General features: G+C 33.5%; 2 protein-coding genes across 10 annotated transcripts in view; both read left to right on the top strand.

Annotated features, from left to right (window-relative positions):
- LOC100652264 overlaps positions 1–6,247 on the top strand; it is an 18,574-nt gene extending 12,327 nt beyond the window's left edge. Inside the window, exon 7 of the mRNA XM_048406565.1 lies at positions 6,188–6,247. Coding sequence (XP_048262522.1) covers positions 6,188–6,247 — 60 coding nt within the window. The remainder of the gene's footprint in view (positions 1–6,187) is intronic.
- On the top strand, positions 4,697–18,026 carry LOC100645612. Of its 9 annotated transcripts, none has more exons than XM_048406846.1 (7): positions 4,697–5,412; positions 10,047–10,126; positions 15,564–15,749; positions 15,946–16,725; positions 16,841–17,098; positions 17,172–17,429; positions 17,558–18,026. In XM_048406846.1, the coding sequence occupies exons 5-7, from the start codon at positions 17,002–17,004 to the stop codon at positions 17,980–17,982; spliced, it is 780 nt and encodes a 259-aa protein (XP_048262803.1). In that variant the 5' UTR covers positions 4,697–5,412; positions 10,047–10,126; positions 15,564–15,749; positions 15,946–16,725; positions 16,841–17,001; the 3' UTR covers positions 17,983–18,026. The 9 variants fall into 9 exon arrangements, 4 of the variants coding, with proteins under 4 accessions (XP_048262803.1, XP_048262804.1, XP_048262805.1 ...); XM_048406847.1 differs by lacking the exon at positions 4,697–5,412 and adding an exon at positions 9,784–9,943; XM_048406848.1 differs by lacking the exon at positions 4,697–5,412 and adding an exon at positions 9,867–9,881.

Below are 18,026 nucleotides of genomic sequence, written 5' to 3'. Positions count from 1 at the left end.
GAAAAATGCATATTTCCGTTTTCTCGTCAATTTGTCGGGTCCCGTAGAGATAGTTGTATTACATACAGATTTAAAAAATTAGAAAGCCTAGGAAGAAATAATTTTGTGTATAAATTCTTTGGATGAAATGATTAATTTACGATGCAAAATAGCTAAAATTGGTGCTATGGTTTTTGAGATATACAATTTCAAAGTTCGAAATCCGTCAAACTAACGAGTCCCGTAAACCTAGTGTTAACACTGGGTTAACTATAACACTAACACTAGATTTACGGGACTCGTCAATTTGACGGATTTCTAACTTTGAAATGAAATATCTCAAAAACCATAGCATAAGTTTTAACCACTTTGCATCGTAAATTAATCATTTCATTTAAAGAATTTATGCATAAAATTATTTTTTCCTAGGCTTTCTAATTTTTGAAATCTGTTAGTAGTATATCTATCTCTACAAGAATCATCAAAATGACCACTTAGCTGATTTCATAAATAATATGTTTTTCAAAGATTTTTCAAAAATAATATGTTTTGCAAAAGTTTCAGTTATCGTAGATATTTCCCAATATTGTCTCCACTTATTGTAAGTACTTACAATAGGGTAATTGAATTTGGGCACAGAATTATCTCATTTTGAATAATCCCCCATTTCCAGCAATCATGAGTAAATCCAAAAGATATAATAAGATATTTAACAAAATTGTCAACATCAATGAAGATTGTTCTGAGAATACCTCCGGAGAAAATCAGTATGAATTAGGCCAATGCAAAGTTGACAGTGAAAGTGCTGAATACATTGGAAGCAGAAAGATAGGATATTGGGATAGTGAAGAGGAACACTTCCTGAATGTGTGTCATAACATGAAAAGGGTGTGTATTCTATTTAGTTCTGTCTCCCAGGATGAAAGGACAAGCATTCCAAGCATATGGCAAAATGTAATAGGTGAAATTGAAAGTGCAATTAATGGGACATAGTGCATAAAACTAAAAGCAAGGGAATCTAGGAATAGGATGCCAAACATACAGGAGTATGAATAGAAGATAATTATAAACGTGTTCCAGAGACCATTGCTTTTTACAATAAAACAAAGTATGGTGTGGATCAAATATTTTTCAAGTATTTTTCCCTTCAAGTATTCTTCAATATTTTCGATTTGGCAGCGATAAACGCATGGATACTATATAAAGAATGTACCAGATAGAAAATATCCAGAAAGGAATTCATTTTCTGTTTAGCCGAGGAATTAACTGGAGAAAACAAGGACAACATTTGCCAAAGAACAGACGCTTCATTGCTGTCACATTCAACGTCAGAAGTGCGAAAAAGTTGCCTATATTGTTATTTTTTTAGTATTAATTTTAAAAAGGACTTTATTTATTAATAATTTATTTAAACGTGAAGCCTAATATTCAGACTTAATCTGAATAGACTGATTTTTTAATGAAAAATGCATATTTCCGTTTTCTCGTCAATTTGTCGGGTCCCGTAGAGATAGTTGTATTACATACAGATTTAAAAAATTAGAAAGCCTAGGAAGAAATAATTTTGTGTATAAATTCTTTGGATGAAATGATTAATTTACGATGCAAAATAGCTAAAATTGGTGCTATGGTTTTTGAGATATACAATTTCAAAGTTCGAAATCCGTCAAACTAACGAGTCCCGTAAACCTAGTGTTAACACTGGGTTAACTATAACACTAACACTAGATTTACGGGACTCGTCAATTTGACGGATTTCTAACTTTGAAATGAAATATCTCAAAAACCATAGCATAAGTTTTAACCACTTTGCATCGTAAATTAATCATTTCATTTAAAGAATTTATGCATAAAATTATTTTTTCCTAGGCTTTCTAATTTTTGAAATCTGTTAGTAGTATATCTATCTCTACAAGAATCATCAAAATGACCACTTAGCTGATTTCATAAATAATATGTTTTTCAAAGATTTTTCAAAAATAATATGTTTTGCAAAAGTTTCAGTTATCGTAGATATTTCCCAATATTGTCTCCACTTATTGTAAGTACTTACAATAGGGTAATTGAATTTGGGCACAGAATTATCTCATTTTGAATAATCCCCCATTTCCAGCAATCATGAGTAAATCCAAAAGATATAATAAGATATTTAACAAAATTGTCAACATCAATGAAGATTGTTCTGAGAATACCTCCGGAGAAAATCAGTATGAATTAGGCCAATGCAAAGTTGACAGTGAAAGTGCTGAATACATTGGAAGCAGAAAGATAGGATATTGGGATAGTGAAGAGGAACACTTCCTGAATGTGTGTCATAACATGAAAAGGGTGTGTATTCTATTTAGTTCTGTCTCCCAGGATGAAAGGACAAGCATTCCAAGCATATGGCAAAATGTAATAGGTGAAATTGAAAGTGCAATTAATGGGACATAGTGCATAAAACTAAAAGCAAGGGAATCTAGGAATAGGATGCCAAACATACAGGAGTATGAATAGAAGATAATTATAAACGTGTTCCAGAGACCATTGCTTTTTACAATAAAACAAAGTATGGTGTGGATCAAATATTTTTCAAGTATTTTTCCCTTCAAGTATTCTTCAATATTTTCGATTTGGCAGCGATAAACGCATGGATACTATATAAAGAATGTACCAGATAGAAAATATCCAGAAAGGAATTCATTTTCTGTTTAGCCGAGGAATTAACTGGAGAAAACAAGGACAACATTTGCCAAAGAACAGACGCTTCATTGCTGTCACATTCAACGTCAGAAGTGCGAAAAAGTTGCCTATATTGTTATTTTTTTAGTATTAATTTTAAAAAGGACTTTATTTATTAATAATTTATTTAAACGTGAAGCCTAATATTCAGACTTAATCTGAATAGACTGATTTTTTAATGAAAAATGCATATTTCCGTTTTCTCGTCAATTTGTCGGGTCCCGTAGAGATAGTTGTATTACATACAGATTTAAAAAATTAGAAAGCCTAGGAAGAAATAATTTTGTGTATAAATTCTTTGGATGAAATGATTAATTTACGATGCAAAATAGCTAAAATTGGTGCTATGGTTTTTGAGATATACAATTTCAAAGTTCGAAATCCGTCAAACTAACGAGTCCCGTAAACCTAGTGTTAACACTGGGTTAACTATAACACTAACACTAGATTTACGGGACTCGTCAATTTGACGGATTTCTAACTTTGAAATGAAATATCTCAAAAACCATAGCATAAGTTTTAACCACTTTGCATCGTAAATTAATCATTTCATTTAAAGAATTTATGCATAAAATTATTTTTTCCTAGGCTTTCTAATTTTTGAAATCTGTTAGTAGTATATCTATCTCTACAAGAATCATCAAAATGACCACTTAGCTGATTTCATAAATAATATGTTTTTCAAAGATTTTTCAAAAATAATATGTTTTGCAAAAGTTTCAGTTATCGTAGATATTTCCCAATATTGTCTCCACTTATTGTAAGTACTTACAATAGGGTAATTGAATTTGGGCACAGAATTATCTCATTTTGAATAATCCCCCATTTCCAGCAATCATGAGTAAATCCAAAAGATATAATAAGATATTTAACAAAATTGTCAACATCAATGAAGATTGTTCTGAGAATACCTCCGGAGAAAATCAGTATGAATTAGGCCAATGCAAAGTTGACAGTGAAAGTGCTGAATACATTGGAAGCAGAAAGATAGGATATTGGGATAGTGAAGAGGAACACTTCCTGAATGTGTGTCATAACATGAAAAGGGTGTGTATTCTATTTAGTTCTGTCTCCCAGGATGAAAGGACAAGCATTCCAAGCATATGGCAAAATGTAATAGGTGAAATTGAAAGTGCAATTAATGGGACATAGTGCATAAAACTAAAAGCAAGGGAATCTAGGAATAGGATGCCAAACATACAGGAGTATGAATAGAAGATAATTATAAACGTGTTCCAGAGACCATTGCTTTTTACAATAAAACAAAGTATGGTGTGGATCAAATATTTTTCAAGTATTTTTCCCTTCAAGTATTCTTCAATATTTTCGATTTGGCAGCGATAAACGCGTGGATACTATATAAAGAATGTACCAGATAGAAAATATCCAGAAAGGAATTCATTTTCTGTTTAGCCGAGGAATTAACTGGAGAAAACAAGGACAACATTTGCCAAAGAACAGACGCTTCATTGCTGTCACATTCAACGTCAGAAGTGCGAAAAAGTTGCCTATATTGTTATTTTTTTAGTATTAATTTTAAAAAGGACTTTATTTATTAATAATTTATTTAAACGTGAAGCCTAATATTCAGACTTAATCTGAATAGACTGATTTTTTAATGAAAAATGCATATTTCCGTTTTCTCGTCAATTTGTCGGGTCCCGTAGAGATAGTTGTATTACATACAGATTTAAAAAATTAGAAAGCCTAGGAAGAAATAATTTTGTGTATAAATTCTTTGGATGAAATGATTAATTTACGATGCAAAATAGCTAAAATTGGTGCTATGGTTTTTGAGATATACAATTTCAAAGTTCGAAATCCGTCAAACTAACGAGTCCCGTAAACCTAGTGTTAACACTGGGTTAACTATAACACTAACACTAGATTTACGGGACTCGTCAATTTGACGGATTTCTAACTTTGAAATGAAATATCTCAAAAACCATAGCATAAGTTTTAACCACTTTGCATCGTAAATTAATCATTTCATTTAAAGAATTTATGCATAAAATTATTTTTTCCTAGGCTTTCTAATTTTTGAAATCTGTTAGTAGTATATCTATCTCTACAAGAATCATCAAAATGACCACTTAGCTGATTTCATAAATAATATGTTTTTCAAAGATTTTTCAAAAATAATATGTTTTGCAAAAGTTTCAGTTATCGTAGATATTTCCCAATATTGTCTCCACTTATTGTAAGTACTTACAATAGGGTAATTGAATTTGGGCACAGAATTATCTCATTTTGAATAATCCCCCATTTCCAGCAATCATGAGTAAATCCAAAAGATATAATAAGATATTTAACAAAATTGTCAACATCAATGAAGATTGTTCTGAGAATACCTCCGGAGAAAATCAGTATGAATTAGGCCAATGCAAAGTTGACAGTGAAAGTGCTGAATACATTGGAAGCAGAAAGATAGGATATTGGGATAGTGAAGAGGAACACTTCCTGAATGTGTGTCATAACATGAAAAGGGTGTGTATTCTATTTAGTTCTGTCTCCCAGGATGAAAGGACAAGCATTCCAAGCATATGGCAAAATGTAATAGGTGAAATTGAAAGTGCAATTAATGGGACATAGTGCATAAAACTAAAAGCAAGGGAATCTAGGAATAGGATGCCAAACATACAGGAGTATGAATAGAAGATAATTATAAACGTGTTCCAGAGACCATTGCTTTTTACAATAAAACAAAGTATGGTGTGGATCAAATATTTTTCAAGTATTTTTCCCTTCAAGTATTCTTCAATATTTTCGATTTGGCAGCGATAAACGCATGGATACTATATAAAGAATGTACCAGATAGAAAATATCCAGAAAGGAATTCATTTTCTGTTTAGCCGAGGAATTAACTGGAGAAAACAAGGACAACATTTGCCAAAGAACAGACGCTTCATTGCTGTCACATTCAACGTCAGAAGTGCGAAAAAGTTGCCTATATTGTTATTTTTTTAGTATTAATTTTAAAAAGGACTTTATTTATTAATAATTTATTTAAACGTGAAGCCTAGTATTCAGACTTAATCTGAATAGACTGATTTTTTAATGAAAAATGCATATTTCCGTTTACTCGTCAATTTGTCGGGTCCCGTAGAGATAGTTATATTACATACAGATTTAAAAAATTAGAAAGCCTAGGAAGAAATAATTTTGTGTATAAATTCTTTGGATGAAATGATTAATTTACGATGCAAAATAGCTAAAATTGGTGCTATGGTTTTTGAGATATTCAATTTCAAAGTTCGAAATCCGTCAAACTAACGAGTCCCGTAAACCTAGTGTTAACATTACGTTTCGTATATACCTACGGGCGTTTCGTATATACCTATCTCTACGGAACCCGTCAAATTGACGGGTAAACGAAAATACGCATTTTTCATTAAAAAATCGATTTATTCAAATTAAGTCTGAAAGGAACAATATTAGGCTTCACGTTTAAATAAATTATTAATAAATAAAAAATCATCTTTTTAGGTTATATCTAAAAATATAACAATAACATTAACACTAGGTTTACGGGACTCGTCAATTTAACGGATTTCGAACTTTGAAATGAAATATCTCAAAAACCATAGCATAAATTTTAACCACTTTGCATCGTAAATTAATCATTTCATTTAAAGAATTTATGCATAAAATTATTTTTTCCTAGGCTTTCTAATTTTTGAAATTTGTTTGTAGTATATGTATCTCTAGGAGTCCCATCAAATTGACGGCTTAGCTGATTTCATAAACAATCTGTTTTTCAAAGATAGTGTGCAAAAGTTTCAGTTATCGTAGACATTTTCCATTATTGTCTCCACTTATTGTAAATATTTACAATAGGATAATTGAATTTGGGCACAATATTTTCTTATTTTGAACAATCCCCCTTTTCTAGCAACCATGAGTAAATTCAAGAGATATAATAAGATATTGGACAAAATGTCAACATCAATGAAGATTGTTCTGAGGATACCTCCGAAGAAGATGAGCATGAATTAGGCCAAAGAGAAGCTAACAGTAAAAGCTTTGAATACATTAAAAGTGGAAAGATAGAAGGATCTTCGGATAGTGAAGAGGTACACCTCTTGAAAGTGTGTCGTTACAAGAAAAGGGTGCGTATTCTTTTTAGTTCTGACTCCGAGCATTCCAAGCATATTGCAAAATGTAATAGGTGAAATTGAAATTGCAATTGACTGGACATAGTGCATAAAACTAAAAGCAAGCGAATCTAGGAATAGGACGCCCGTTCATATGATATTCAATTATATTGCAGAATCTACTGGCTATGCTAAGAGAAATATTACATCGGGTTATGTAACTAGTGCTTTCGAATTAATAATTGACAGACACATAATGGAACACGGAAACGATTGCACCGAAACCGAGGCGCATCGAGTTTAGAAAAAGGTCTGGACAATCACAGTTTCTGAGTCGCGTAGTTTTCTAGGAATTCTATATATCCGGTGCGCATATGAAGCGAGATCATTGAAAGCCTCTGAAAGATTACAAACAGATTAATTTGCGCTGCTATCCGAAATATGGAACAGATTTATAAGTAATAGCCAGTCCTGTTACAAGCCATATGAAAATATCTCAGTAAATGAACAATTATTTCCAACGAAAGCCTGATGCAGGTTTATGCAATATATATAGAATAAGCCTCGTAAATGTGGCATTAAGTTTTGGTTAGCACTTGACGTTCAAACAAAATATATTTTGAATGGCTTCCCTTATATGGGAAAAGATGAAACTCGATGCTCAAGAGAAAAAGAGAAAAGATGACATTGTTTTCCTCAAATTTATATACATCAGAAAACTGCATACTTACTGAGTATAAAAGTAAACCTAAAGCAAAAGTCCTCCTTCTAAGCACCAAACATACAGGTGTACGAATAGAAGATAATTATAAACGTGTTCCAGAAACCATTGCTTTTTACAATAAAACAAAGTATGGTGTTGATCAAATATTTTTCAAGTATTTTTCCCTTCAAGTATTCTTCAATATTTTCGATTTGGCAGCGATAAACGCATGGATACTATATAAAGAATGTACCAGATAGAAAATATCCAGAAAGGAATTCATTTTCTGTTTAGCCGAGGAATTAACTGGAGAAAACAAGGACAACATTTGCCAAAGAACAGACGCTTCATTGCTGTCACATTCAACGTCAGAAGTGCGAAAAAGTTGCCTATATTGTTATTTTTTTAGTATTAATTTAAAAAAGGACTTTATTTATTAATAATTTATTTAAACGTGAAGCCTAGTATTCAGACTTAATCTGAATAGACTGATTTTTTAATGAAAAATGCATATTTCCGTTTACTCGTCAATTTGTCGGGTCCCGTAGAGATAGTTATATTACATACAGATTTAAAAAATTAGAAAGCCTAGGAAGAAATAATTTTGTGTATAAATTCTTTGGATGAAATGATTAATTTACGATGTAAAATAGCTAAAATTGGTGCTATGGTTTTTGAGATATTCAATTTCAAAGTTCGAAATCCGTCAAACTAACGAGTCCCGTAAAACTAGTGTTAACATTACGTTTCGTATATACCTACGGGCGTTTCGTATATACCTATCTCTACGGAACCCGTCAAATTGACGGGTAAACGAAAATACGCATTTTTCATTAAAAAATCGATTTATTCAAATTAAGTCTGAAAGGAACAATATTAGGCTTCACGTTTAAATAAATTATTAATAAATAAAAAGTCATCTTTTTAGGTTATATCTAAAAATATAACAATAACATTAACACTAGGTTTACGTGACTCGTCAATTTAACGGTTTTCGACCTTTGAAATGAAATATCTCAAAAACCATAGCATAAATTTTAATCACTTTGCATCGTAAATTAATCATTTCATTTAAAGAATTTATGCATAAAATTATTTATTCCTAGGCTTTCTAATTTTTGAAATTTGTTTGTAGTATATGTATCTCTAGGAGTCCCATCAAATTGACGGCTTAGCTGATTTCATAAACAATCTGTTTTTCAAAGATAGTGTGCAAAAGTTTCAGTTATCGTAGACATTTTCCATTATTGTCTCCACTTATTGTAAGTATTTACAATAGGATAATTGAATTTGGGCACAATATTTTCTTATTTTGAACAATCCCCCTTTTTTAGCAACCATGAGTAAATTCAAGAGATATAATAAGATATTGGACAAAATGTCAACATCAATGAAGATTGTTCTGAGGATACCTCCGAAGAAGATGAGCATGAATTAGGCCAAAGAGAAGCTAACAGTAAAAGCTTTGAATACATTAAAAGTGGAAAGATAGAAGGATCTTCGGATAGTGAAGAGGTACACCTCTTGAAAGTGTGTCGTTACAAGAAAAGGGTGCGTATTCTTTTTAGTTTTGACTCCGAGCATTCCAAGCATATCGCAAAATGTAATAGGTGAAAATGAAATTGCAATTAACAGGACATAATGCATAAAACTGAAAGCAGGCGAATCTAGGAATAGGATGCCCGTTCATATGATATTCAATTATATTGCAGGGTCTACTGGCTATGCTAAGGGAAATATTATATCGGGTTATGTAACTAGTGCTTTCGAATTCATAATTGACAGACACATAATGGAACACGGAAACGATTGCACCGAAACCGAGGCGCATCGAGTTTTGAAAAAGGACTGGACAATCACAGTTGCTGAGTTGGAAGTTTTCTAGGAATTCTATATATCCGGTGCGCATATGAAGCGAGATCATTGAAAGCCTCTGAAAGATTACAAACAGATAAATTTGCGCTGCTATCCGAAATATGGAACAGATTTATAAGTAATAGCCAGGCCTGTTACAAGTCATATGAAAATATCTCAGTAGATGTACAATTATTTCCAACGAAAGCCTGATGCAGGTTTATGCAATATATACCGAATAAGCCTCGTAAATGTGGCATTAAGTTTTGGTTAGCAGTTGACGTAATATATTTTGAATGGCTTCCCTTATATGGGAAAAGATGAAACTCGATGCTCAAGAGAAAAAAGGAAAAGATGACATTGTTTTCCTCAAATTTATATAAATCAGAAAACTGCACACTTACTGTGTATAAAAGTAAACCTAAAGTAAAAGTTCTCCTTCTAAGCACCAAACATACAGGTGTACGAATAGAAGATAGCTATAAACGTGTTCCAGAAACCATTGCTTTTTACAATAAAACAAAGTATGGTGTTGACCAAATGGCATGCAAATATAGCGTGAAAGCAAGGAGTTTCCGATGGCCCCTTCAAGTATTTTTCAATATTTTCGATTTTGCAGCGATAAACGCGTGTATACTATATAAAGAATATACCAGATAGAAAATATCCAGAAAGGAATTCATTTTCTGTTTAGCCGAGGAATTAACTGGAGAAAACAAGGACAACATTTGCCAAGGAACAGACGCTTCATTCCTGTCACATTCAACGTCAGAAGTGCGAAAAAGTTGCCTATATTGTTATTTTTTTAGTATTAATTTAAAAAAAAGACTTTATTTATTAATAATTTATTTAAACGTGAAGCCTAATATTCAGACTTAATCTGAATAGATCGATTTTTTAATGAAAAATGCATATTTCCGTTTACTCGTCAATTTGTCGGGTCCCGTAGAGATAGTTATATTACATACAGATTTAAAGAATTAGAAAGCCTAGGAAAAAATAATTTTGTGTATAAATTCTTTGGATGAAATGATTAATTTACGATGCAAAATGGCTAAAATTGGTGCTATGGTTTTTTGAGATATTTCATTTCAAAGTTCGAAATCTGTCAAATTGACGAGTCCCGTAAACCTAGTGTTAATATCGTTTTATTATATGTGCAGTAGATTTTTAACAAAAACACAGGTTCTCCTTTTTGTTTTATGAATTCGATGTCTTTATATTTTCTAACGATATCTGCTATAAATGATACTAGTAATCGTGCAGGTTCATGATAACTTTTAAACATTAATTAATAAATTACAAGTCGTTTCTTATCTAAACTATAAACAAAACTTACATTATTCTTTCCTTTCGTGTCTTTCTTGTGTATTTTATGATTTTAGACTGATTCAAACAAAATCTCAAGTCGAAAAGCCATTTATCATCTACGTAATAATCTAATATTGTAAAACTATTTCTAACTGTATATGCTATTTGAATTATTATATGCTACTATATATAATTATAAGCTGCTTGAATTAGACTCTCGGTGGAAGTTAATTCAATCGAAATAAAAGAAATTTTTTCGATTAAATCATTCCACGACGAATCGTTTCACGCTGTTTAGTATAAGATTGGAATTATTTCCAAACTAGTTCCTCTTTCAATAATTACCAATATGGAAAAATTGTACCGTGTTGATTTTTTCAAGACAACTTTAGATTCTGCACGAAGTTCTCGCGTCGCCTCAAGGATCGACCCGTGTTCAATTTCGTCGACGATTCCATAGCTGCGAAGGATATGGTCATTGGCCGGATAATGGAGCGACAACAACTGGAAATTCCAAGTTTTCGAAATATTGCCGAGGAACGCGTTCTTCTCGCAATAACGGCGAAGTCAATTTCGAGTTTGATAGGAAGAACGTGTGATAGCAGATAAAAGCCGAGGTGGAACTTCGCGAAGAGATGAAAGTTAGCAGTAACGTTAAAAAAGAATCGTTTGTGGGGAAGGTCCCGGTTTGAAAACGCGGGATGAAAGGAAATTCGTGTAGGTGTTGGAAAATGATGAAAAATGTAAGAAGGGTGAAAAGTTAACTTTACTGTAACATTTCTGAAGAATTGTTTGTCCCTTTTTAAATTTAGGGACAGTGATAGTAGTTTATTTTTTAGTTTATCTTGTTATTTTCCGTTTGTTGTTATATTGACAAATTTTATTTTCTATTAACACTAAGTTTACGGGCGTTTCGTACATACCTATCTCTACGGGACCCGCCAAATTGACGAGTAAACGAAAATACGCATTTTTCATTAAAAAATCGATTTATTCAAATTAAGTCTGAAAGGAACAATATTAGGCTTCCCGTTTAAATAAATTATTAATAAATAAAAAATCTTTTTTTAAATTATCACTAAAAAAATAACGATAACATTAACACTAGGTTTACGGGACCCACCCATTTGACGGATTTTGAACTTCGAATGAAATATCTCAAAAACCATAGCATTAATTTTAACCACTTTGCATCGTAAATTAATCATTTCATCTAAAGAATTTATGCACAAAATTATTTTTTCCTAGGCTTTCTAATTTTTGAAATTTGTTTGTAGTATATGTATCTCTAGGAGTCTCATCAAATTGACGGCTTAGCTGATTTCATAAACAATCTGTTTTTCAAAGATAGTGTGCAAAAGTTGCAGTTATCGTAGACATTTTCCATTATTGTCTCCACTTATTGTAAGTATTTACAATAGGATAATTGAATTTGGGCACAATATTTTCTTATTTTGAACAATCCCCCTTTTCTAGCAACCATGAGTAAATTCAAGAGATATAATAAGATATTGGACAAAATGTCAACATCAATGAAGATTGTTCTGAGGATACCTCCGAAGAAGATGAGCATGAATTAGGCCAAAGAGAAGCTAACAGTAAAAGCTTTGAATACATTAAAAGTGGAAAGATATCAGGATCTTCGGATAGTGAAGAGGTACACCTCTTGAAAGTGTGTCGTAACAAGAAAAGGGTGCGTATTCTTTTTAGTTTTGACTTCGAGCATTCCAAGCATATCGCAAAATGTAATAGGTGAAATTGAAATTGCAATTGACGGGACATAGTGCATAAAACTAAAAGCAAGCGAATCTAGGGATGGGACGCCCGTTCATATGATATTCAATTATATTGCAGGGTCTATTGGCTATGCTAAGAGAAATATTATATCGGGTTATGTAACTAGTGCTTTCGAATTCATAATTGACAGACACATAATGAAACACGGAAACGATTGCACCGAAACCGAGGCGCATCGAGTTTTGAAAATGGACTGGACAATCACAGTTGCTGAGTTGCGAGTTGCGCATATGAAGCGAGATCATTGAAAGCCTCGGAAAGATTACAAACAGATAAATTTGCGCTGATATCCGAAATATGGAACGGATTTAGAAGTAATAGCCAGGCCTGTTACAAGCCATATGAAAATATCTCAGTAGATGAACAATTATTTCCAACGAAAGCCTGTTGCAGGCTTACGCAATATATACCGAATAAGCCTCGTAAATTTGGCATTAAGTTTTGGTTAGCAGTTGACGTCCAAACAAAATTTATTTTGAATGGGAAAAGATAAAACTCGATGCTCAAGAGAAAAAAGGAAAAGATGTGATTGTTTTCCTCAAATTTGTATACATCAATCATTTATATACATATCATTTATATTATATTATATCACATATCATTTATATACATTATATACAATCAACGAGTTTCTGTGCCATTATTAAGGAACTAAAGCAACAAATTGTAAAAGGAAATGAAACCACGTAATAGGGACTAGGAAGCTATTTTCGACTAATGAGGTATACGTTGGAATGTTCGCTTCAACGGAGATCAATACGAGGGAATCCGATGATAATGAACACCCGGAAGAGGAATAGCAGCGTCCGCTTAGACAACACGATACGTAATTCTAGTTCCACCGCCGTGAACATGCAAATTCCGAATAATCAGAGGGTGAATCGCTGTTGCGGTTTCCTTGCCCCATTTGTGGTAGTATATGACATCGACACGCATTGTTCCAGCACATGAACCAGAGAAAAACAATGGTGTACAAAAGGGTTCTTGAGTAATAACAATAACTACAAGTAGCTGATCAAATCGGACGGTCGCGTCCGTGTCATCAACAGGTTTATCAACAGGTTTATCAACAGGTTTATCAACAGGTGAAAATGTCGATACAAACGCGGTCGACGAGTGAGGAAAAGCGTAAGCTTGAATGGTGTCGTTGGCACGTGTAACAGGTGAACTGTACAGGTTGGAAAATTTTCAGCTACGCCGCGCGGTGAATCGATAAAGCCACATTCGCTGTAATGGTCCGCAACGTTGCACTGCCCAGCTGTAGTTGCTACCCCAGATGTGATGTCGACATTTCAGAATTCAGAAAGTGGAAATATTAAAAAAAAAGCCTTAAAGGATATATATTTAAAATCTTCCATCAGAACGGTGAGTCACTAATTGATTGTTATGCTATTATAATCGATTTGAGCGTTTCATTCATAAGCGCTAATTACATAGTTTGGTCCATGAGGGTTAATTACATACCTTGATCCACTCACGAAGGTTAATTACACAACTTGGTCCAATTGCGAGAAACATCTTGTATAAATCTGCCTTTCTGTACGAATACCTGTATAGATAATTGTAAATAGTTTATTTTCAGAGAGCACCTAGTTCAAGAAAAGTGTGAATATGCGATTGGTTCCATGTAGCCACCTAGCAGGCAAGATAAATGTCGTAGTGGCTTGTTTAAATAATCGTACGACAAATGGACCGGCGTGTCCGAGAGAAACGCAACGGAAAAAACAAAACGGAAACATTCAGTGTCATAGCCCGGAAAAAGGTTCCACAAGAAAGGACAAGAAGCTAGTACATTTCTCTGTTAGAAGAGAAATCCAGCGCAAAAACCGTGACTGGAGAAAAGACGAAAGTCTGACACGCGACGAACAAAGGATAATTTATAAAAGTCGTCTGCAAAAAACACACCATGGCCGAATGACAAAGCTTTGTTGGGAAGTCCTTTGTTTTTTCTTCGCGTTTTGCTCCTTTTTCCACGAATTTCTTTTTAAAAAGAAAACTAACTAACAGCCACAGGCTGCTTGAAAACTGGTCGCAAGAAAAAGCAATCATATCGTTAATCGAGAAAGTTTCTCAATAATCCTTAAGGCACCTTTCTGCTCATGATGATTTTTGGAAATTTTCCTTGAGAAAACATGATTACATATATATATATTAGGTCATCCCATAAGTTCGTGCCGTTTTTCGAGCGGTTATATATGTTAAGATTGTTTACATACCTTTCAATTTCATGAAAAAATGTAATTCCCCTCTCGTTGTACAGCTTCCTCCCATTTTTCTGGTAGGACCATTATTCCGTCTCGATAAAAGTTCTCTTGTTTTTTTTAAAAATAATTTTTTAAGCTATTTTTGAGAATGTCAATATTTTCAAATTTTTTACCTACTAAAAAGTGTTGTAATGCTCTGAACAGGTGGTAATCAGATGGGGCAATGTCTGGGGAATATGGGGGATGTGGTAAAATTTTCCAATTAAATTCAGACAATTTTTTTGTAACGCTTCCGTTCCGTAAGTTCATGGAGCACTCAAACGTTCAACTTTGACACCATCTCCATTTTTTTTAAACACCCATGAACTTGTCTTAGGTATTTTCAGAACATTTGACATCTCTTGAACTGTCAAACTTCGTGATTTTTCAACAAGATCCCGAATTTTATCTTCGTCTGTCTGAGGAGGACGCCCGGAGCGTTCCTCGTCTTCTCAACAGAAATTCCCATAAAACGTTGGAACCACTTCCTACAGGTGCGAGATGAAAGCGCATTTTCTCCGTAAACAGCACATATGTTATTCGTGGCAATTGTTACAGAACTTCCTTTCCGAGATTCATATAACATGAGATGTCGAAAATGGATACGTATTTCACTCATGATTTTTTACTGTTAGAAATCACTGTGTTCACTATATTACGATCTTATACCCACGAAAATCTTCTGTAGCCTGTTCTCGATCAGCTAAGCTCAAATGCATCGGTCCCTTATCGCCCTATGTTTATAAATCGACACGTGAAATGTATACATAAATGTCGACACGAACTTATGGGATGACCTAATATATACCAATACTAAGTGATGATACTAACGACGCGTGTCGTTTCAATTATTTGTGCAGTGTATCCTTTTAACCGGTTGCTGAGATGGCGCATTAATTGGGCAATACAAAATGATTCGGAGAAGCACGCGGCGACAAAAGGGAAGATAGCGCGAAGAGTAATTGAATACGAGTCGTAAACGGTGACCGATGTAATTCCGGTGGAGCAATTAAAAGCTGGAGCGAGATAGTTACTCCTAAGAGCCGGTGAGTCCTTGAATTAATGGGACTAACACAAATGAATCGCACGAAGAACAGTTCGACCGCGTCGATTTAAAATTACGGCTATTAATATCACTCGTTTCGCGGTCGAGAACGGATGATCGAACGCGATGATTTGTCACTGACTAGAACTTGTGCGAGTTTCAAGCGCTTTCTCTACTTTTCTCTTTTTTCTTTTCAGGCGTTTTACGGGTTGAAAAGGGGAAGAATTGTGAATTATACGAAGATTACAGGAGAAAAGTGTGATAATCTCTGCAAAATATACATGCACTTGTATTGAATACCACGTAATTTCTGTATATCAGAGAATTTTCTGACAAGTGAACATATTACGTGAATTATACGAATGGTTCTGATATTTCATTAACCTGTCACGATTGTAACGATTGAAATGGTAAAATTTGAAATCAATTGGAAGATGTGTATAGAAGTTACAAGATATATGTACGTTTTATTGATGTTGCGAATAATTAATTTACTGCTCAAATACTTTGATGATCTTTGCAAAGTGTATGTTTCCAATAAATGTCTTACAACTTGTACAATTTGTACATATTTTCAGATCAGTTTCAAATTTTACCAATATAATTACAACAGTCGTAGTGCTAATGAAATTTCGAAATGTCTTGTATAACATGTACATAAAAAGTTCCAGAGTGTTCGAATACTTTCACAAATCACTGTATATATGTAATCTTCCTAAGAGTTCAGACGCGGATAGACAGAGGGATTTTATCTGTTTAATGGACTCCCTGCTTACGGACAGCAAGACTTTTTTTGTTTCACGGACAGAGCGGCTTTCATCGTTTTATAAAGAGCCATATTGAGAGACGCGCAATTCCCGAAGGGACGGACAGAGAGCAACAGCAAACAGAAGAAAGAATCATTATTGAAAAACATTGAGGATTGACGTAGAAAGATTGGTAGTTCAGGACGTTAAAAATCGATTCTCGATTTTCAGGTAGACCTTGTACAAAGCTTTCTTATTTATTATTATTTATTGTTATTAATTATTATTAATTGTTGTTTACTTCTATATTTTATCTAAGCATTGTTATAATAAACTCGATTTTCAGACTTAAGAATCGATCCCTGAATTATCCGAGAATTGAACATTATAAATCGATTTTCGCTACGCCATGCCGCTGAAAGTTAACTTACGTATCATCATGAACGAGAACGCGAAAGGGGAGAAGATAGATCGTATAGAAACTATAAGAAGACCAGAAGATGAAGTATGCTATATTTTCTTCCCGGAATGTCAAGGAAAAAATTACCATCAACAGTTATTCAGTTCGCCAACAGTGAAAAAGGCCGCAAACAGTCTAACCAAGGTAGGCGAATATAGAAATGTTAAACTCATAATGGATGACGAGACGGCAGCGTTATATATCGATGCGGACTCAGACTTCATATTCCGAGACATTTTCTTAGAGGAAGCAGAAATTACCCCCACAAGAAAAATAAAGACGGAAACCGAGAAACCCAGTCTGGACATGGAAAGACTTCTAGAGACTCTCCAAAAACGAAATAAGAGTAAAATAGAAGATATGAACTTCAGTATAAAACAATTTGGTGGAACTCATAAAGCCACAGACTGGATATCAGAGTATGAAGAGGAGTGCAGAAAATATAAAATAAAAAGTGATGAGGAGAAAGTCAAAGGTTTAAAAAAGTATTTAAAGAAAACAGCAGAAAAATGATATCAAATAAATCTGCTGAAAGCTGAAGGATATTTAATAATAAAGGTTGGTCGACAATACGATATGCTTACAATTTCAAATAACTTTCAGGTTCGTTCATTGAATACGCCTCAGGGAAAGAACGATTAATATTGGAAATAAAGAGGAAAATACCAGAGGACGAGAGGATACACGTGGTTGTCATTGGATTATCTATCGAAATCCAAGATAAAATCGAGAGAGAAAGTGTACAATCAACAAATGATCTAATACGAATTTTGGGACAATATGAAGATCAGAGAAAAAGGAAAGAAACACAAGGAAGAAAGATAAACCTGGATAAAAAGGCAAACCCACCATTCAAGAAACAACCGTGCACGATCTGTGAAGCACTAAACTTCCGATTCCATCCAGTGGGATTATGTAGAAATAGAAACAGAAACGCTCAGAAGAAACCCAAACAAATAAATTCACTACAGCTATTCACATCTGAAAATGAAAAAGCAGGAACACCGGATGAGAATAAAAAAAATTAAAATGCCCGGAGAAGTACAAAACATTGATAAAACTGTGAGTTAAG

Source organism: Bombus terrestris, chromosome 6, assembly GCF_910591885.1.
Source record: "Bombus terrestris chromosome 6, iyBomTerr1.2, whole genome shotgun sequence".
In the NCBI taxonomy this organism is placed as follows: Eukaryota; Metazoa; Arthropoda; class Insecta; order Hymenoptera; family Apidae; genus Bombus; species Bombus terrestris.
Note: the sequence above shows the minus strand (reverse complement) of the source record. Positions and strands in the feature narration are given on the sequence as shown.